This window comes from Tinamus guttatus, unplaced genomic scaffold (genome assembly GCF_059628265.1).
Source record: "Tinamus guttatus ecotype Peru unplaced genomic scaffold, ASM5962826v1 Tinamus_guttatus_pri_ptg000002l, whole genome shotgun sequence".
In the NCBI taxonomy this organism is placed as follows: domain Eukaryota; kingdom Metazoa; phylum Chordata; class Aves; order Tinamiformes; family Tinamidae; genus Tinamus; species Tinamus guttatus.
The window spans coordinates 442,940-460,014 of NW_028288536.1; the positions used below are offsets into that span (position 1 = coordinate 442,940).

General features: G+C 52.0%; 1 protein-coding gene across 4 annotated transcripts in view; it reads right to left on the reverse strand.

The window, feature by feature from the left end:
- MAP4K4 (mitogen-activated protein kinase kinase kinase kinase 4) overlaps positions 1 to 17,075 on the reverse strand; it is a 602,555-nt gene that overhangs the window by 53,521 nt on the left and 531,959 nt on the right. For all 4 annotated transcript variants that reach the window (XM_088539979.1, XM_088539912.1, XM_088539830.1 and 1 more), the window contains 2 exons: positions 2,255 to 2,380; positions 1,377 to 1,487 (listed from right to left, as the gene is read on the reverse strand). In XM_088539979.1, the coding sequence (XP_088396105.1) occupies positions 1,377 to 1,487; positions 2,255 to 2,380 (237 nt within the window). The remainder of the gene's footprint in view (positions 1 to 1,376; positions 1,488 to 2,254; positions 2,381 to 17,075) is intronic.

A 17,075-nucleotide genomic window follows, 5' to 3' on the forward strand; every position in this document is an offset into this window, starting at 1 on the left:
AAAGCTGTTTTTGTTTTTTGTTTTTTTTTTTTTAAGTCCAACAAGCAGGAGAAAGTTGCTTTCCAACAACTCTGTTCCACGGCAGCTGATTTTTATCCTCTTCTCAGCCTGCATGACTTTACCTCCTGACTCAAGGGGAACTTAGGACAAGGGCAGCAGGGCATGCAGTGCATCCAAAGAGGCACGGCTGTTCCCAAACCGAGCACGAGGGCAGCCCTGCAACAGCTACCTTTGCTAACACTAAAGCGCGCCACGCACTGCGTTTGAGATACAGCCACAGTGGGTATTCATGACTGCAACTTCGCTGCCTGTTGCACACAGCAATTCAGAGTGTGCCAGCCCCAACGCCAGCTCAAACACCAGCGGCAGCAGAACTCCCTGCTGACGTCTGGAGCGGGGCAGGAGCCCACAGCCGTGCATCTCCCTCCCTCGTAATCTCAAAAATCACGAGATTGAACAAATGTGCAACGCAGACAACAGAAGCACTGATTTATGTGCAGAGCCACTGGTGGTTTCCTTTAACACGAAGCCTTTAGAACTTCACTTATGATGAGGCAATGGAATGGACACACTGCGTAATGGTACGGGTAGGAGGCAATTTACCAAGAAGCACAAGGAAAACCACCCCAGATTTACTCAGCACAGCCAACAAATGCCAATTCAGAAAGCACTTTAACTGTACCAGCTGGAAATTAAATATGAAGAGTAATTAGCTAGATCTTCAGTTTTTCAAAAAAACCACCTCTAAGTGGCATCCCTCCTCCTGAGAAGCTTTCCCAGCGCGGTATGGAGCGGCCTGCAGTGCCCAGCCATGTAAGGTATGTGTGCTTGCTTCAGGCAGGCTGCAGGGGTATCGTGCACGCGAGCACCTCACGGCACAGAAGCACTAACCCTAGGCCGGAGCCAGCAGTCCCCATTCTCCACACGCTGCACTGGCAGCAGAGAAAAGCACCTGCCCAGCACGTGTGAAAGAAACCATCCTGCGCCCTGCTCCGTTACGATCCCCCTGCAGCCTTGGCGCTCTAAACACAAGCGCCTCGCGGACGCACGGACGCTGCTTCTCAGCCTCTAAAGGTTGTGACAGTGGCTCCGGCACTGGCTTCTCACGACACAGAATTGCTGCTTTCTGCAAGGCTGCTGTTGCTGTAGGGTACAGCTCGCACAACCCCAAGTATTTGCCGCTCCTGTCCTCGCTAGCAGCTAGAGAGTTAAATGAGATGGAGCAGTCTACACTTACTCTCAGACACTCTTCAAACCATGGTGTGGCTAAAGGAATTGGCCTGAAACAATTTCTTGTGGAACCTCAAACCAGGTTACATCTCTGTAAGATTGCTGCTATTTCCAAGCACAATTGGCAATTGGTCGGTTTTCCTTACCCGGAGAATCTCTCTGGAGATATAGGCTATCCAGTCTTCCTTCAGAGTGTTCCCCTTCGTGTTCTTCACGAGGTCGGTGATAGAGCCTGCTCCACAAAACTCCATAACAAGCTGCAAAGCAGGTAAGAGCACAGGGTTCACAGCTGCCTGGAGCAGCAGATCAAGCCGGGTGCAGCAGTGCTTTGCAAAGCCCTCCCGAAGCCCACGACAGCATCTATTTTACATTCCCTGCCTGGCAAGTGGATCCCAACCAAATGTCTCCAGCGTGTGTCAGACATATACGAAGCATGTCTCACATTAGTTGCCACGCTTTCAAGAACTGATTTAATCACTGTAATTTAACGCTGAGAATTTGGATTTGCTCAGCTAGGTGCATTAGTAGCAATGGGAACACAGAACATACCCAATGCTGAAGAAATCAAACTGCTCACACCATTGCAACACATCTTATTTACAAACCCCATGTATTTATGGCAGACAAGAACATTCACTGGTGCCTGTAAGCTGCCATTTCAAACCCAAACTTCAATCCTCCAGGGGGTATAGATGGGATGAGAACTGTCATGATGAAAATTTTCAAGTTCAGCTTTATTTTTACAGCCACATTCTTACTGCTCAGCTCATCTGCCTTGCTCCCATGAAACATGTTAACTATCCATTTGGGAAACGAGCAAAAAAATCTTAAAGAGCAAATCAATTGCTAATAGCAAACCTCGGCTCAGCCTTTGTCTCCAGGATACATGATGCACCTATGCAATTCACTTCTCTGTTTAGACAAGTACCAAATTCCAACAATTTGCCTTTCCATAGCATGGTATTTGTGTCATCCTCAAATGATATCCCAAAGGGAAAGGCATGCTTGAGAACTCTCTGCTTACCCACAGTTGGTCATCATGTCCTGGAGGACTCTTCTTAATGAAAGCACCATAATAGGTTGCAATATTTCTGTGATGAGAATACTTCTTTAGCATGTTAATCTCCAGTTTGATTTCTTCTTCTTCATCCTTGGGAACAAAACAAAAAACATACACTTTTAATACAGCATGTGCAACACCTGCTTCTCTCTCACTCAAACAGGTTTAAGAAAGTTTGGTTTATACCAGCACCATGCTCAGCATGGTTTGTGCCAGCAAGATCTGTTGTTTACTATGATGTTCTAAAACAGACATTTATCTTCCCAACTCTTCAGCAGTTGAAAAAGCAAATAAAGGATGTACTGGACTTCATCTAGTAAGGAAGCAGGGCAGGATTTGTTTAAAAATCTGTGCTTCCAATGCCTTAAACAACAGGCTTCTCTAATCCAGAGAACAAGAAAAAAAAATTGAATTTATGTTGGAGGTGTAGAATTTCACTCGTCAGCATTTTTTTTCCTTTCCTTTTTCCTCCAATTTTTAAAATTTCACACTTTCTAGTTCAAAGCCACGCAGCGACCTGACCCAGTGCACAAGGACCCACCATGGCCCAAGGGCCGCCTTGACCCACCTTCCTCCTCATCCTCGGCCGTCGGGCACGATGGCAGCGGCGGAAGAGTAAGAGCAGGAAGAAGCAGGAACCGGCGCTGGGAGCATAACAGGGAAGCGGCCGCACAGGAGCGGAGGGGAAGGATTTCCCGTGGCCCTGGCGCTCATTCCGGCGCTGGGCTCCGGGCAGACAGGCAAGCAGGGCTGCACCGAGCAGCGCTGCGCACAAAGCCCTCGGCAAGCACCCGAGCCTGCAATGCCGCCGCCCAACGCCGTGCTGGACGTTCGGACAAGAGCTGTGCGGAGGGCAGGGTGCCGAGCGCCCCGGGCACCCACGGGGACGAGGAGCACGGAGGAAACCCAGTGGACGTGTGCCCCCACAATGTTAATATTGGCTTCGTGTCAGCAGGGTGTCCTGGCAGGCACAGGGACAGTTAAAATAACCCCTGTCCGCTACAAAGAAAACAATTATTTCACACAGACCAACGCTGGGATGCAAGGCTTGCTCGCGAATGAGGATAAAAGAATTCCCCAAATGCAGCCGGGGATGAACTATGCCTAAATCAGTTCGTGATGCTTCTCTAAAGGAAAGCACTGGGCATTTCTGAAACACTGAACAAAACAGTGAAATAATGCTGTAAATCAGAGCTCCCAGCGTGTGGGAAGAAAGCAGGATCACCAGAACAACTCAGTGAGCCAAGAGCGAAGCCGGTGCCTCCTCAGCTGCTGCTGCCATTGCCGTTGCCCAAACTTTTTTTTTTTTTTTGTCCAAATGTTAAATAAATAAATACATAGATAAATGAAACTGTTTGCACTAGGAATATCCACGCTGAACTTGGTGAACTCCATCTTCCCACGAAAGACTGTAACAGGAATTTTGCTAACCTCAATAGTCTGGACCTTGCTCGCCGCTAGGCTCCGTACACGTAACGTGATTAATCTGCTATTTCATATTCTATCTTGGTTAACCTGCTCTTCCATCCCGACTCTCCGTGCACGGAATTCTTTCCCGCGCTCAGCCTGCGCACACAGTAGCTTTACACTCCCAGGGCCAGGACGTCCCAAGGGCTGCTCCTGCTTATCCACTCCAGCAACGGGCAGAACGACAAAGCTTAAACAGGGTCTCTTTCTGAAAAAAACTAACAAACAAACCAAAGGATTGAAGGAAAATAAGAGGCCTGCACAACCCAGCAGGCTGCAAGCAGTGAAGGCTCTTTCAGTTTCCCTTGCAGCCGTATCAAGGCACCCACTCTGTGAGCTGCTGCAACGCTAAGGGTCTCACTGAACCAACAGGGCTAACATGCTGTTTTAGCTGTGCTTGAACATTTGTCCAGCACCCAGGAGAGTGTGGCGATCTATGGTTCAATCCAGCTTGAATGCCAGCTTACAAAACTAGAGATGGGTACATAATTCTTGCCAGATTTTGAAGGATTTCACTTAATGTGGATCGATGACTTCCTGGCACCGAGGCCCAAAGACTTTATGGTGGCATGAGCCATCAAAAGCATTAACCAGTTTAGAGGACTCTGTATTACATGAATCATTAAAAATGGGGGCTCATCCAAGATAAAATTCTTTTGCTCAAGTTCCAGGTCTGCTTTGGTGACTCTTCCAGCCTTCAGCCTTGGATGTGCCAAAAAGCACCACTTCAACGTTTTTCTAAAATGAAAGCCATCATTTCTCGATTCAAAACATTGTTTCAGCATCTTACTTGCATCACGGGGCACTCAAATGACCGTTTTTTTGGAAAGGTGGCCCACCGCGTCCGAATGGCACGCTGCTCTCCACCAGGCCTAGGAGGAAGATGAGGCCACGAGGCAGGACAGGGCCCCCAGCGCTGCAGACGCCCTCAGCTGGGCAAGGCGCATCCCACGCGGAACCCGCCGGAGAGGGACGTTCCCGGCCGGCACGTGCGCGGCAGGGAGCAGGCAGAGCCGCCGAGGGGCTGGCGGAGGGCGGCCCCCTCGCTGCTCCCTGCGCAGCCGCACTCGGACAGGGCTCCGCAACCACAAGGGCCTGGAAAAACTAAAGACCGTTTGAGGGCAGAGGCTGTCAGTCCCGTGAGGGAACACGAGTGCCTCCTCTTCTCGTGGAGGAGAGGGGCGGCTGCTCGGCCCTTCCCAGGGATTTTATGCAGCTGGAGCCAATCACCACTCGAGGCCGTTATCCGTGGCACCAAGTGCCACCGAGACACAGCCCCGTCTGGGCGCGCTGCGACTCGCGCTCTCCTGGGGACAGCCCCTCCGCTCTCCTCGAGTTTCTGCAGCAAGCTGCAGTGCTGCAGGCAGGAGGCCCGTCACGCAACCGAGCCTCGGGGCGGATTTCCTCCTCGCTTTCCACGCATTCCCCTCCGGAGATTGCATCTCCAGGAATCTTTAAAAACCCTGTGGTCTTATCAAAAAATAAAATAAGAAAATAAAACTTAAAAAACGCACGTGACATCGGCAGAGAAATTCGCCACCGTGCAGTGCCACAATTTTGGAGAGCACCTCAGGAATGAAAGCGGGAGCGGATCCGGCCTAGCAACGTGCCACCTAGTGGTTCCCAGAGCCCTCACACTGCAATGTCCCCAAATCCTCCCTTCTCCCTGCAAACTGCTGGCTTCCCTACTATCTAGTGCCCTCACCAGAGATGCAGTGACCAGCAAAACACAGATCAGCTACTTGTTACTTCTGTTACTTAAGCTGGGGTTTTGCAAGTGGTGGTCTGTCTGAACATGCTGTCACTGGAGTACAAACAACAAAAAAATAAAAGCAACTACAACGGCCCTATGGAGAGAACATTAAACTGGACAAGTCAATTATGCAACTTCAGCAGCTCTCCCAAAAATGACCTTCTAGAATCATTATCCCAAGAGAACCCTGCCCATTTGCACACATTTTCAGAAGATGAGGAATCATGAGCACCCTGGGGGACAAGCTGGTGGGAAGGGAGAGGAAGGAACCTGCAGCTCAGCAAGTGCCTAAACCAATGGTCAGAAGCAGAGAGGACATTACCAAAGGGAGAGGGGGGAAAAAATCCCTCCATGCCCAGTCTCATATTCTTCCTTGCCCGTCACTGCTTAGAGAACCCAGGACCAAGCCAAACAGCCTCAACCTGTCCAGAGCCTGCGGAGCATCCTGTGTAACTGGTGCCTCTCCATGACCAGCTGCCTCCAAAAGCAGCTCCTGCCCTTGGCCGCTCTTGGTTTTATGCCCTTCAGGGATGGCACAGACAGGGGAGGAGGAACGGGACGCTTTTATTTATCCGAGAGTACGATGACAGGCAACAGGAGTGAAGAAACGCAGCCAGGCAGGGATAAAGCAAAACGAATGTTAGCTTCATTACCGAACCTCATCAATTACCAGGCAATTTACACGCTGCTCTAAAGCAGCCCGCAGAGGAATACAAACTGGTCCTCTCAGTAACCTTCCTTGTTGTTATAAGAAATGAGAGAGTGAAAAATCTCCTCCCTCCCCATACAAGCAACATTCAGTGGTTTGAAGCTGCAAGCAAGGGTTTTAAGCACTAACAACACTGCCCCAGCAGCGGCAATCCAAAAACTCAGGAAAAGCGGAGGGGTGGGAAAAGGAAATCTCCAAGTCTCCTATTGTTTGCCTTTTCCCATGCTGCCCACGAGGCTCTGCCAGCCGGTACCAAGGGAATTGCCTTGCTAGGAAAGGCAGAGCCACTTACACTGTGCCTGGGATTCCGGGTTAAGCTACACTGGCTAAGAAGCACTAGCTCCGGGGTAGTTTCTGGGATCTGAGGATCTTAGAACTATTTGAGAATTTGGATACACATGGAGAGAGACACCGTGTATCTGTACGGCTCTGCAGTGGGAGGGGAAGGGCAGCACCAAACCAGGAGCACCCCGAACGGGAGGAGGAAACGCTTTTGCCTTCAGGGGCACCAGGACTAGCACAACGCACCCTTTCTTTCACTGTCTCTCCCCTACCATGTAAATTCAGGGAAAAACAAAAACAAAAATCACACAAGCCACAAGAAATTCAGTCTGTTTTCCTTCCCCCTTCCTCTCTCTTTTCATTTCTGCTCTCTCCCTCCAAAAACCAGAAGTCTTAGAAGGCACCAAAAAAAAAACCCAACCCTTTCCAGATAAATGATGACACCAGCTCCCGCAAAGCCCCATTCCGTGCGTGTGTCACATCCTCTCTCCTCCCTCCTTCCCACACCCCAAACCTCTGGCTTTCATCCACTCGAAACTGGATCTGGCCAGGACGGGGAAAGGCTGAATAGCACCGAGCACAATAGGTGACCTTTTCTGGTACTGGGATCTGTAATAGACACGGTCATTAAAACAGTTCTCACACACCAGGGGAAGCTCTGGCAAAGGGAGCCGGGGCAGCGCTGCTCACCGAGCAAGAGCTGCGGTGCTGCCTCTGAGGCGGGAAGGAGATTGCGATTTTGGGAGGAACTAACCACAATAAAAGCGAAGCTCCCAACGCGAGGCAGGTCCCTGCCGGAGCCTGCCAAGGTGCGGAGTTCACATACAGGGGAGCAGCCTGCAGCGCCGGGAACGCAGCGCGAAACACGGAGGGATGTTCCCTCAAGGGTCAAAAACCCCGGTTTTGTCGGTGCTGGCTCGGAGGAGGGGGCTGCCCCTTCCCGGGCTGCACTCGGACGCCTCCAGCCACACGACTCCATCACGGGGGTTCAAAGCGCCCTCCCTGGCATCCCCCTCGGCACAAGCCCCTCGTGGGCGGCGTGGGGAGAAGGCAGAAACGTCCTGGAAGGGCTGCTCTACCCGCAGAGCACCGCACGGGATCTGTATCAGCAGGCGTCCAGGAGGGGAAGGCAAAACGCGCGTGAGGAAACGGCCGTCCTGGCAGCACGAGCCGCGTTGTGGCACCCGTGCCACGCGAGGCTGCGGCGACGCGAGCGGCCGCGGTGGCCGTGCGGGCCCGCAGGCCGGCAAGGCCCGGGGTGAGCGCGAAGGAGGCGCCTGCGCAACCCCTCGGCGGGTCCAAAGGGCACCCGAAAGCTGCAAAGAAGCCACCGCGCAGCGCCGGCTGCTTCCCGGCACCGCGGCCTGCCCAGGGATGGGAAGCAGTCCCGGGGGTCAGGCCCATCTCCTGCCAGCGCCTCTTCCTCTGCGATGTCGCAAGCTCCAGCCTGCCAAGCAGGGGCCTAAAATGAGGGCCAACCCGGGCTGTGGCCGCTAAGGACGGTGGTGGCTTTCTCAGAGGGCCGTGGAGCAGCCACTGGAGGCCCCGAGATGTTGTTTATTACCGACTTACGCTTCTGCCCCTAAATCGACTGGGAGGTGGAACAACTTGCCAAGCCTTCGGCTGCCCGGATTCCCGACGTCTTTCAGGCTTTAATTAAGCAAACCCTCCTCATTAAAATGTTGCAAGGGCTGCAATTTTTTTCCTTCCACGTATTTAAAACTGTGTATGCAACACTAACGCGGTGTTGCATTTTGCCAGCGAATGCAAATATTACATTACACAGAATATTACAATAAAAAAGGGGGTGGGAGGCGGGAACCAGGATTCCTACATTTTCTTTGCAGACCATCAACCAATACACTCATATAAAGCTAAATAAATACCTCACTGAGCACCTAAGCTATGAGGAAATAGTAAATGCTTTTTTAAAAAGAAGCCGATCTGAGGTATACTAGACAGAACAAGATCTAATACACAGCCACCAAATCTGCAAACACCTAAGTAATACGTTGGCTTGGGTGCTAACAGCTACATTCAAAGCCTGCTGTACGTGCTGGCTTTAACCCACGGTCTCTTATACCCACAAAAGGAAAGCTTCAAATTTTGGGCCACGCTACAGTCTCCAAAAAAACTCCCTGTAAGCAAGGACTGATGTGAGATCATGATCTGCCTTCTTCAACAAAAGGTTTCTTTTGTGAACTAGCCAAAATACGTAAATTACACGGGAATAAAACACATCGTCCCATCTGTACATGTGTCTTACAAAGATGATTGAATGACATAGTGAGAACACACAAGTCCTTGCAAGTTTTAATCTCAGGTAATCTCTGCCTAAAGGTGAAACACTTCAGCTGCTCCGGTCCAATATTAGTCACCGTTCAGCCTCGGCGGGTAATCAGCACCCGGCTCCTGCGCCTTGCACAAAGCATGGAAAACGCAAAGTGACGATTGCTACCGGATAGGATCTGGCATGTCCAAATGGCACTTTCTGTCACAAGGAGACAGGCAGAATGGATCACAGAAAGAAAACCGTGCTGGAAAGACAGCAGCCCTCAATCATCTGTTTAAAATACAGGCTTAATATGCATCATATGCAGAGCCTGCAGGTGGCTGCAACTAGAAGAAAGAACACAGAGAATCTCAAAAGCCGTCAAAAACGACACTGGCAAAACACTCTTGTGGCAAAGGCATGAGTGACACAAAGAGGGAAAGACACAAGCGGACAAGATGACCCGAATTTTATTTCTGGGATGAAAATGAGACTGTGCACGGAACGACACAATCACAGAGTCAAGGTCCCAAATGGGCCCAAATTTGCCAGTAACTCCCCCCCTCCCCCCATTTAGAAGTAAGTCAAATTCCATTTTCTATTCTGTTAGAAAAAATGCCCAGACAAGTACCTTATTTTTTTTCCACCCATTTTGCAAAGGCAGCTAATTGCAAAGGCCCACAGAGCGAGGTTCTAACCCCTCTCCACCACCAGCACCGCTTCTCCCCCCTCAGCTGTGCTGTTAGAAAAGCGCAGAGCAGAGCACCAACATCTGCTTTCTAGCTGTGAGACAGACACCTCTGTGAATACACCCAGAAATACACCAGCCTCTGCCCTGGGAAAAGTTGACTAAAACTTCTCAGTTCATACTGAATAAGAGATGTCTCACTAGGTTTTTATCAGCGCTACTGCTGTAGGGTGCATTTTTGGCCACAGGTCTGGGGCACGGGGAAGAAAAGTCCCCTTCTGCAAAAGACAAACACAGGCCCGTGACTGATGTCAAAAGCAGCCCAAGACCCACTGAATAAGAAGGATAAGGCAGTCTCTGGGAATGAACTCCGAGGCAGAAGAGAAACAACTGGAAAAGTATGTCCTGAGAGCAATTTCATAGAGCAATGGCTCTCTCCAACTTGCTTTTTCACATAAGAGAGTGATCCACATTTATAACCCTATAGGTTTTCAAAGCAGAAAAAAAACCTGATGTTCTGATATTACATTTTACCTCGGAATATGTTTGTGCTCAGAAATTCAGCTTTCTTTTTTTTTTAAGCAAATTCATTCCAGAATGATTTACAACTGACTGACAAGATGATGATGAAGCCTCTGTAATTATCAGGTCCAACCACTCAAATTACAATTTACCAGCAGACACCCAACTACTTGATTCACAGCTAGCACTTTCATCGGCATATAGTAGGTTCTTCCTAAAACAAAAGAGGAGACAGATAATCTCTATCGGTAACAAATAAATGTAGAAGGCTCCTCAAGAAAAGGAGACATTTGCAAAGGGCAAATTTCACTCTGCGTTTGTGCCAAACCCTTGCAGAGAAGGGACGACCAACAGGGCTGTGACGCTTTTCCCTTACACTCGGATGAGAGCAGTTGTTGGGCAGGTACAAAGGTATGTCCGTGCCTGTGCATACCAGATAAGCGAGTTCCTTATCGAAGCAGCTGCTGAGGTGCTCTTTTTCATCGCTACTTGCTTCGGTGAGATTTATGCTGACTTACCCGCAGCGCTGCAGAGCACCCTGCATTGCCAAAGCCCTCGGGAGGCCGCGCACTCCGGTGCCCGAGTACGCGCGCTTGGCGCCGCGCCGCACAAAATCCCTTTCCCGCAGCTGCCAGCAGAAGGGAACTGTGTTCCCGGAGCAGATGTTTTGGCTGCCGCTGCTGCCAAGGCCGCCGGGAAGGCTCCGAGCCGAGCGGAGCCGCGGGAGCTCAGGGGCTCCCGGCGGCCTCTGCCAAGCCCAGGGTCTCAGAGCACCGCGCCGTGACCAGCGCAGGCACCTGCGGGCGCAGGAGGGCAGGAGGAATAAACGGGGTGCCTGGAACTGTTGGCTCGCGGAGGGCAAGCAGAAAGCAGTGAGGAAGGGAGAGGGACGCCCGTGTGCTGGGGAGAGGAAAAGGGGCTTCCCTCAGCCCAGAAAGCAGAGAAATGGCCACCTGCCTTGAGAGCGGCTCTCTGCGTCAATCGAGGAGCACAGGACAGATCGAAACACACAAAAGTAACTGCACCAAGAACGAACCGAGGTGAAAGCACCGAGAGCTCCCCTACTCACACTGGGGCCATGGGCAGGAGCGCTGCTGGGTTGGTTTCGTGGCAGGGGGTTGTCTGACTTCTTGGGCAACATATGTGACCAAAACAGAAGTCCAGAAAAACAATGGGTAAGTTTTGAGTCTACTGGAACCTGTTCCGGTCTCTTCTTCTCCCCACCTCTGATCTACCAGACCTGAGCAACATCAAGCGCCAGAATGGGATCAATTAAGAGCCCCTCAGGATGCCCTTCCTCCTATAGAAACCCATGCACATATCTCTTCATGGCACTTACAGCCCCTCAGGACGCCCTTCCTCGTATAGAAAGCCATGTGCCTATCTCTACACGGCCGCTTCCCAAGCAGACCGCTTTACGCTTTCGTTTCTAGCATGAAATTCCTATTTTTCAAAGGAAGTCACAAGCTAGTCCTTCTCCCCTTCTCCTCGCATCCATGGCTAAAAAGCGAGGCACAACATCTCGACAGCAAAACAATTTTACTCGTGGTGTATTTCATTGAAATCCTGCTCTACATTAAAAAAAAAAAAAAAAACCCAAAGCTGATCTCCCTTGGAAAGGGCATCATCTTGGGTTCCAGTGGCCACGAGGTCTCTTGTGCCAAGCACAGCTCAGCCTGCTCTGCAACGCCAGCCTGCTTGCATCTGCCTCTGGAGCACTGCCTAAGTTAAGAATAAATGCAGAAGTCACATGCTTATTTAAAAAAAAGAAACGGAGGGTTGTTCTTGTCTGCATAAATAAATAGTCCCTTCACAGGGACTTTTCCTTTAAAACAAAACTAACGCTATCACTGCAGGGTCCCTTGGGAAGATGATTCATAAGCAGGAAAAGGACTGTAACCCTACGCTCGAGCTACTCGACCTAAACGATATTACGACTTTTTGCTCTGCTAGTGCTGAAACATGACAGAGTGACGCTCTGAAAAATCTGTCTTTAATCGCTCTGATTCGAAACCAGACAAAGAGCAATCGGCCCAGCCAAAGGGGAGAGGGGCCGGGGCCGGGGGAAGGAGTTTTCCATTTAGCTCCGCACCAGGAAGGCGCCTGCGCGCCGGGCTCGGCAGGGCGGGAGGACGCGCCGCGGCGGCAGCGGCGGCTCTGCTCCGAGCGCGCGCTCCGGCGTCGCCCATCGCGCTCCCTCCTGCCAGCGGGGCGCAGGGGGCCACAAAGCCACTGGGCTGCTCTTGGCCACCCCAACGTGCTGCTCACCTCACACCTGCGGGGCCTGGCTTACCCGTGGCGTTGTGAAGATGGCAAAAGCCATGGGAGGGGATAAAAAATAAACGTGAAGAAACAAACAAGTCAACTCAATACACAAGGAGCACCGACCACCTACAAGCCGCTACTAGTGTCCCTCAAAGGTCCGCATTGCGCTGCTGTGCCAACCTCTGGAGGAACATCTGCTTCTTCACACCGTGTAGGTGCTGAGTAGGTACCTCACTGGGCCCTCTAGCCATGGCCAATACTCAGCAGCCTCACAGGTTTTTAGGGAACAAGGATGAAAACTCAAGAGACAGTCTGCACAATAAATTAATGCTCACAGGCCAAGGCAGGTCAAGGCAGAAGCAGGTAACAGCTCACGAAGCCACGTTAACTTAGCAGGGCGCTCGCAGCCGCCGGCCCACGCTCTGGGCAGCTGCTTGTCCTGCAGAGGCCGACCATGCAGGGGCGGTTTGTGAGCGAGCGTGGATCACGGCCCCAGTCCGAGGCCAGCAGCAATCCATCATGAGTAACAGGGCTTAATTAAGCCCTGTGCAAAGGGAAAAAGGTGGAAAACTCACAAGGTAGTAGACGTGATACTGAATGCAATTTTTTTTTTAACCTCAAAAACTGAAATCCACCTTTTTGGTCTCACTGTGCCTTGACAACAGCACAGTCACTGCTGTCCACCAATCACACATCTCCTGAGCATTCCCGACTTTCCACAGCTACATTCCTTCCATGCTGCAGAGGAGACCAGTAAGGAAAACACCTTGAGCTCTTCTTAAGAAAAACTCCAGCCACTCAAATGCCAGCCCACGAGAGCCCCGCTCTAAATCCAGCACTGCCTCAGGGATGCTGCTGTGTCAAGTCTTTCCTATCAACGTTTATAACACTCTCCCCAAATCCACCAACTTAGGCTCTCCTCCTTTGACTACTAGCTTTTTGAAATGCACCTCTTACAGAACTTGCTTTTTCCTTTATCTTTTCTTTATCTGCAAGTGATAAATCATTAGGTGCCTCATATGCAACAACATTAAATGAGCGCTCTTTCCCACAGCGAAGTCTGCTCAGGTATCTTAGACCACTTTGAAACTGCTGCCAAAGAAGCTGGTGATTTAAGTCTTATCTAATTAGTATCTGGGGGAAGAAAAAGCAATATCTTCTGCATTAGCGATGGGGCACGCACAAAGCAAGGGCAGGCTGGCCTTTGGATTTCGGAATTCACCTAAAGCAAGCAGATGCCTTTCCCAGGTAAGCCGCCTCCCCGCACCTGCGCTGACCTGCTGCTATGTGGCCGGTTTCTTTCGCCTTTCCCGAGCCGAAGCGCAGGGCTGACGCGGTGTGCGTGCCCACAAACACGGGGCAGGGTCCCCGCCGCGCTGCGCCCAGGCCGGCCTGCTGTAGGGGCCCGGGGACGGGCGGTTTTGCCAGCCCCGCCGCTCGCACCGAGCCATCCGGCGACTCCGCTTCCCGCGTGATCCCCAGCGCCGGCATCCAGAATCACAGGAAGTGCTGTGGAAATGCTCCAGTGCAAGGAATGAAGTCATTTCTGAGGCGAGGAAGCGGGCTAAAAATAGCCTGCTGCACGCTGGGAAGCACTGGAGGGTGCGGGAATCCCGGCCTGGGAGCCTGGGACGCGCTCCCGGGTTCCTCGGCCTCCAGGTGCGGACGGGGAACGGGTCACGGCCAGGGCTCCTCCAGGCCGCGAGGGGAGATTCTACGGACGCGGCTGGCGCTTCCCACAGGAAAAAGGAAAAAGCGGCCAATACTTCTCTGCTGCTTGAACTTTCTAAAGCCTGGGACGAGGCAAACGCCAGCGGTGGCGCAAGGGAGAGGGCACGAGCACTGCAGCTGGGACAGGGGGAGGAGAGAGGCCGGGCTGGCCCCCCGGCCAGGGCCAGGCCTCGGGCGGGCTCTGCTGCCCTGCAAAACCCCAGCTCTGAGCAAGGAGCAGACGGGACACGGGCAGGACCTCCCGGGAGCAGCCCCGGGCTGGGGCAGCAGGAGCCTCTGCCACCACGGCGCAGCCGTGGGAATATCTGTAAGCGAGAAAGGCAACTGCTGCTCCAGCTTTCTGGCGCAAGGGAGAGGAAACCCTGGATGAATTCACGCGGGCTGGATGGTTGTTGACATCTACATCTGCGTGCCAGGCGAAGAGCCGAGGGTGCCCTTTACATGCTGATCCCTCCGTTTCTGCCCAAGTGGTCGGTGCGCACGACAGCACGCGAACGATTTGTGTTGCAAATGGGGGAATTCGCTGTGTGCATTTGCAAATTTGTCTGAACCAGAGCGGAGGAGCAGCGGCAGCTCTGAGACAGGAACCGGCTTTGCTCCCAGGAACTTGGCTTTGGTGGAGACTTGCTTGAGAGTGCAGCCCTCGCTCAACTACGTCACCCAGCGCAGCTCCGGCACCTCACAGCTGACCCCAGGCTCCACATAACGCTGCTTCCAACCACCACGGCAGGAGAGGGGAGAAAGCAGAAAAAGCCAGAGCTGCAAAACAGGTAGCTCATTTGCTGTTTAAAAAGAGGAGCTTGTCTCACAGAGGGGAAGAGGGAAAAAACCCCAAGCCCACAAACCCGTGCTCGAGCAAAGGCTGCCGAGGTGGCGCAGTAAGACACGAGCAAACCCCGCCGGGAGCCTGCGCTCCTGCCGCTTCCCCTTTTGCCCCTGGCCTGTTTTCCCAGCTAAGTCTCCGCTCGCTGAAACACCCCACAGCAGGGATGGATTTCCAGGCACTGTGTAGGTTTTTCCCTTCCTGCTCCCGTGGCTCCATCCAAGGCGCTTCACCAGGCGAGCGCCGCTGCCCGGAGGGCACCCTGGCCCACGCCAGCACTTCCACTTTATCCCTCCCAGCCCGTGTCGGGTTGGAAACCCAGCGCTGCATTCCGATATCCCTCCACTTCAGCACTTCCCGCCAGCCTCCCTTGTTTTAGGAGCAGGGTTTTCAGGCTGTGTTTGAGCCAACAACTCCCCACACAACCACTGCGTCCTGCAGAAGGAGCGCCGCAGAGGGACTTGCTACAAGTGTTTTTCTCTCATTAAGCATTTGAGAACAACACAGCTATTTTGTTTTATATATATATGTGTGTGTGCATTTGTGTATATATGATGAGATAAACTCAAACGCACAACCCTCTCTGTAAACCCATAACCTAAAGGAAGAACCAGAGGGAGATTTTAAAATGCTCCAACGTTGTTTGTGTGTGTGTCAACCTGCATGAGTTTTCATAGCTGCAGTGTCCACATGAAAGCTGAGCACTGAAACTTTTTTCTTAAAAAAAAAAGGAACCCCTTATCTACCTCCTCCTGCTGACTTAGTGCAGCACAGTGGTCAGCTGACTGCTAAAGGAGAGTGACTAAATTTTGCCATATGCAGACGCAAAGAGGCAATAAACTGCACCCTCCCTTCTCTATGCAGCCTGCCAGGAACTCCTGCAGCTCCTCTCTTTGGAATTCCTCTCTCACTAAGGTTGGCTGAAGCTGCCAAGTGGATTCAGAAGGCACTTGCTGGAAAAGAGGGCAGGACACAGAGGCATTATCACTGAGAAGCCTCATTTCCTTAGGAAGTCAAGATAAAAATATGGAATGCCACAGTAAAAGCAGGAGGAACCCAGAGGCAGGTGGAGTTTATGAAACTACAATTAACAACAGTCAAGAAAGATTATGTTTCAAACAGATATAACCCCTCTAACCTAAACAGCAAATTAATTCTCATACCTTTGATCTTAATGCCTAAGCCTAAACCCAGAGTGCACCTCTGAAGAAGAGAAGCTGACCCTGAAACTGTGATTTCTCACTTGCCTATTCGGATAGCAGGAATATGCCCCAGCACCCCGTCCCAGCCTAGATGCTTGCTAAAATTAAAGCACTCTGCCACAATTTGCTCTGTTTCCCTTCTGCCCAAACTGACAAGAGCACACATGTTCTAGCACTGTATTGACAGGGTTGTCTTGCTTTCCCCGAGCAGACAGTATGTCTGATTCAGCACTGGCAAACGGAGCCGCGCTCCGTAGCTGACGGTAATCACACCAAACGCAGCCCCGTCCTTTCTGCTGTTACCTGCACACCAAACACTTCTGTTTCCCATCAAACCGCCACCGTCCCCAGGCAGCTCCAACAGCCCGAGGGCGCCGTGGTGGAGCGCGCGCGGGGAGGCCGCCCGCGCGGTCGCAGCCGGTAGCCCCGTGGCCAGGCCCGGTACGGGGCACTGCTGGGCCCCGTGGGTCAAACAGCAGCACTGTGCGAGCACCCGCGCTCTGTCCGTGCTCCACGGCTCCCCGCATGGCCCTGGCGTCCCCAGCACAGGCGCTCGAGACGCTCCTTGGAAAAACCGGTCACTCGCATCCCAACAGTGGAGGTCTCCAGGCTACTACAGGTACCAGGGCAGGAATATATGGGCAGGATTACAGTTAAATACATGAGAACTGCCCCCCAATTTTTAAGGAAAATGAGTCCACACTTGGCCAAAGAGCTCAAAACTTGCATTCAAACCTTAACACATGTCAGCCTTCCCACTCTTCTGCCCACAGAGGCCAGTTGGGGCCTGCACAGCAGGACACCTTGCAGTAAACTCCAGGTACATGACAGTATCCTGACCAGCCTGCCTTGTGCTACATGAGGATGTCACCCGGTAATCCTACGGCCAACCCGGGCAAAACATAAACGCTGTCTCCCTGAAACAGGGGGATTTGACTGGACTAGCAGAGCTCCTCGATGCAGCTGCAAGATCAGTTAGCAGAGTCTAAACCACGTTATGATTTATGGGGCACCGGTGAAACCTTTCCTGGCGGACAGCAGAGGAGCCTTGCACATCACACTGGTGCGGGC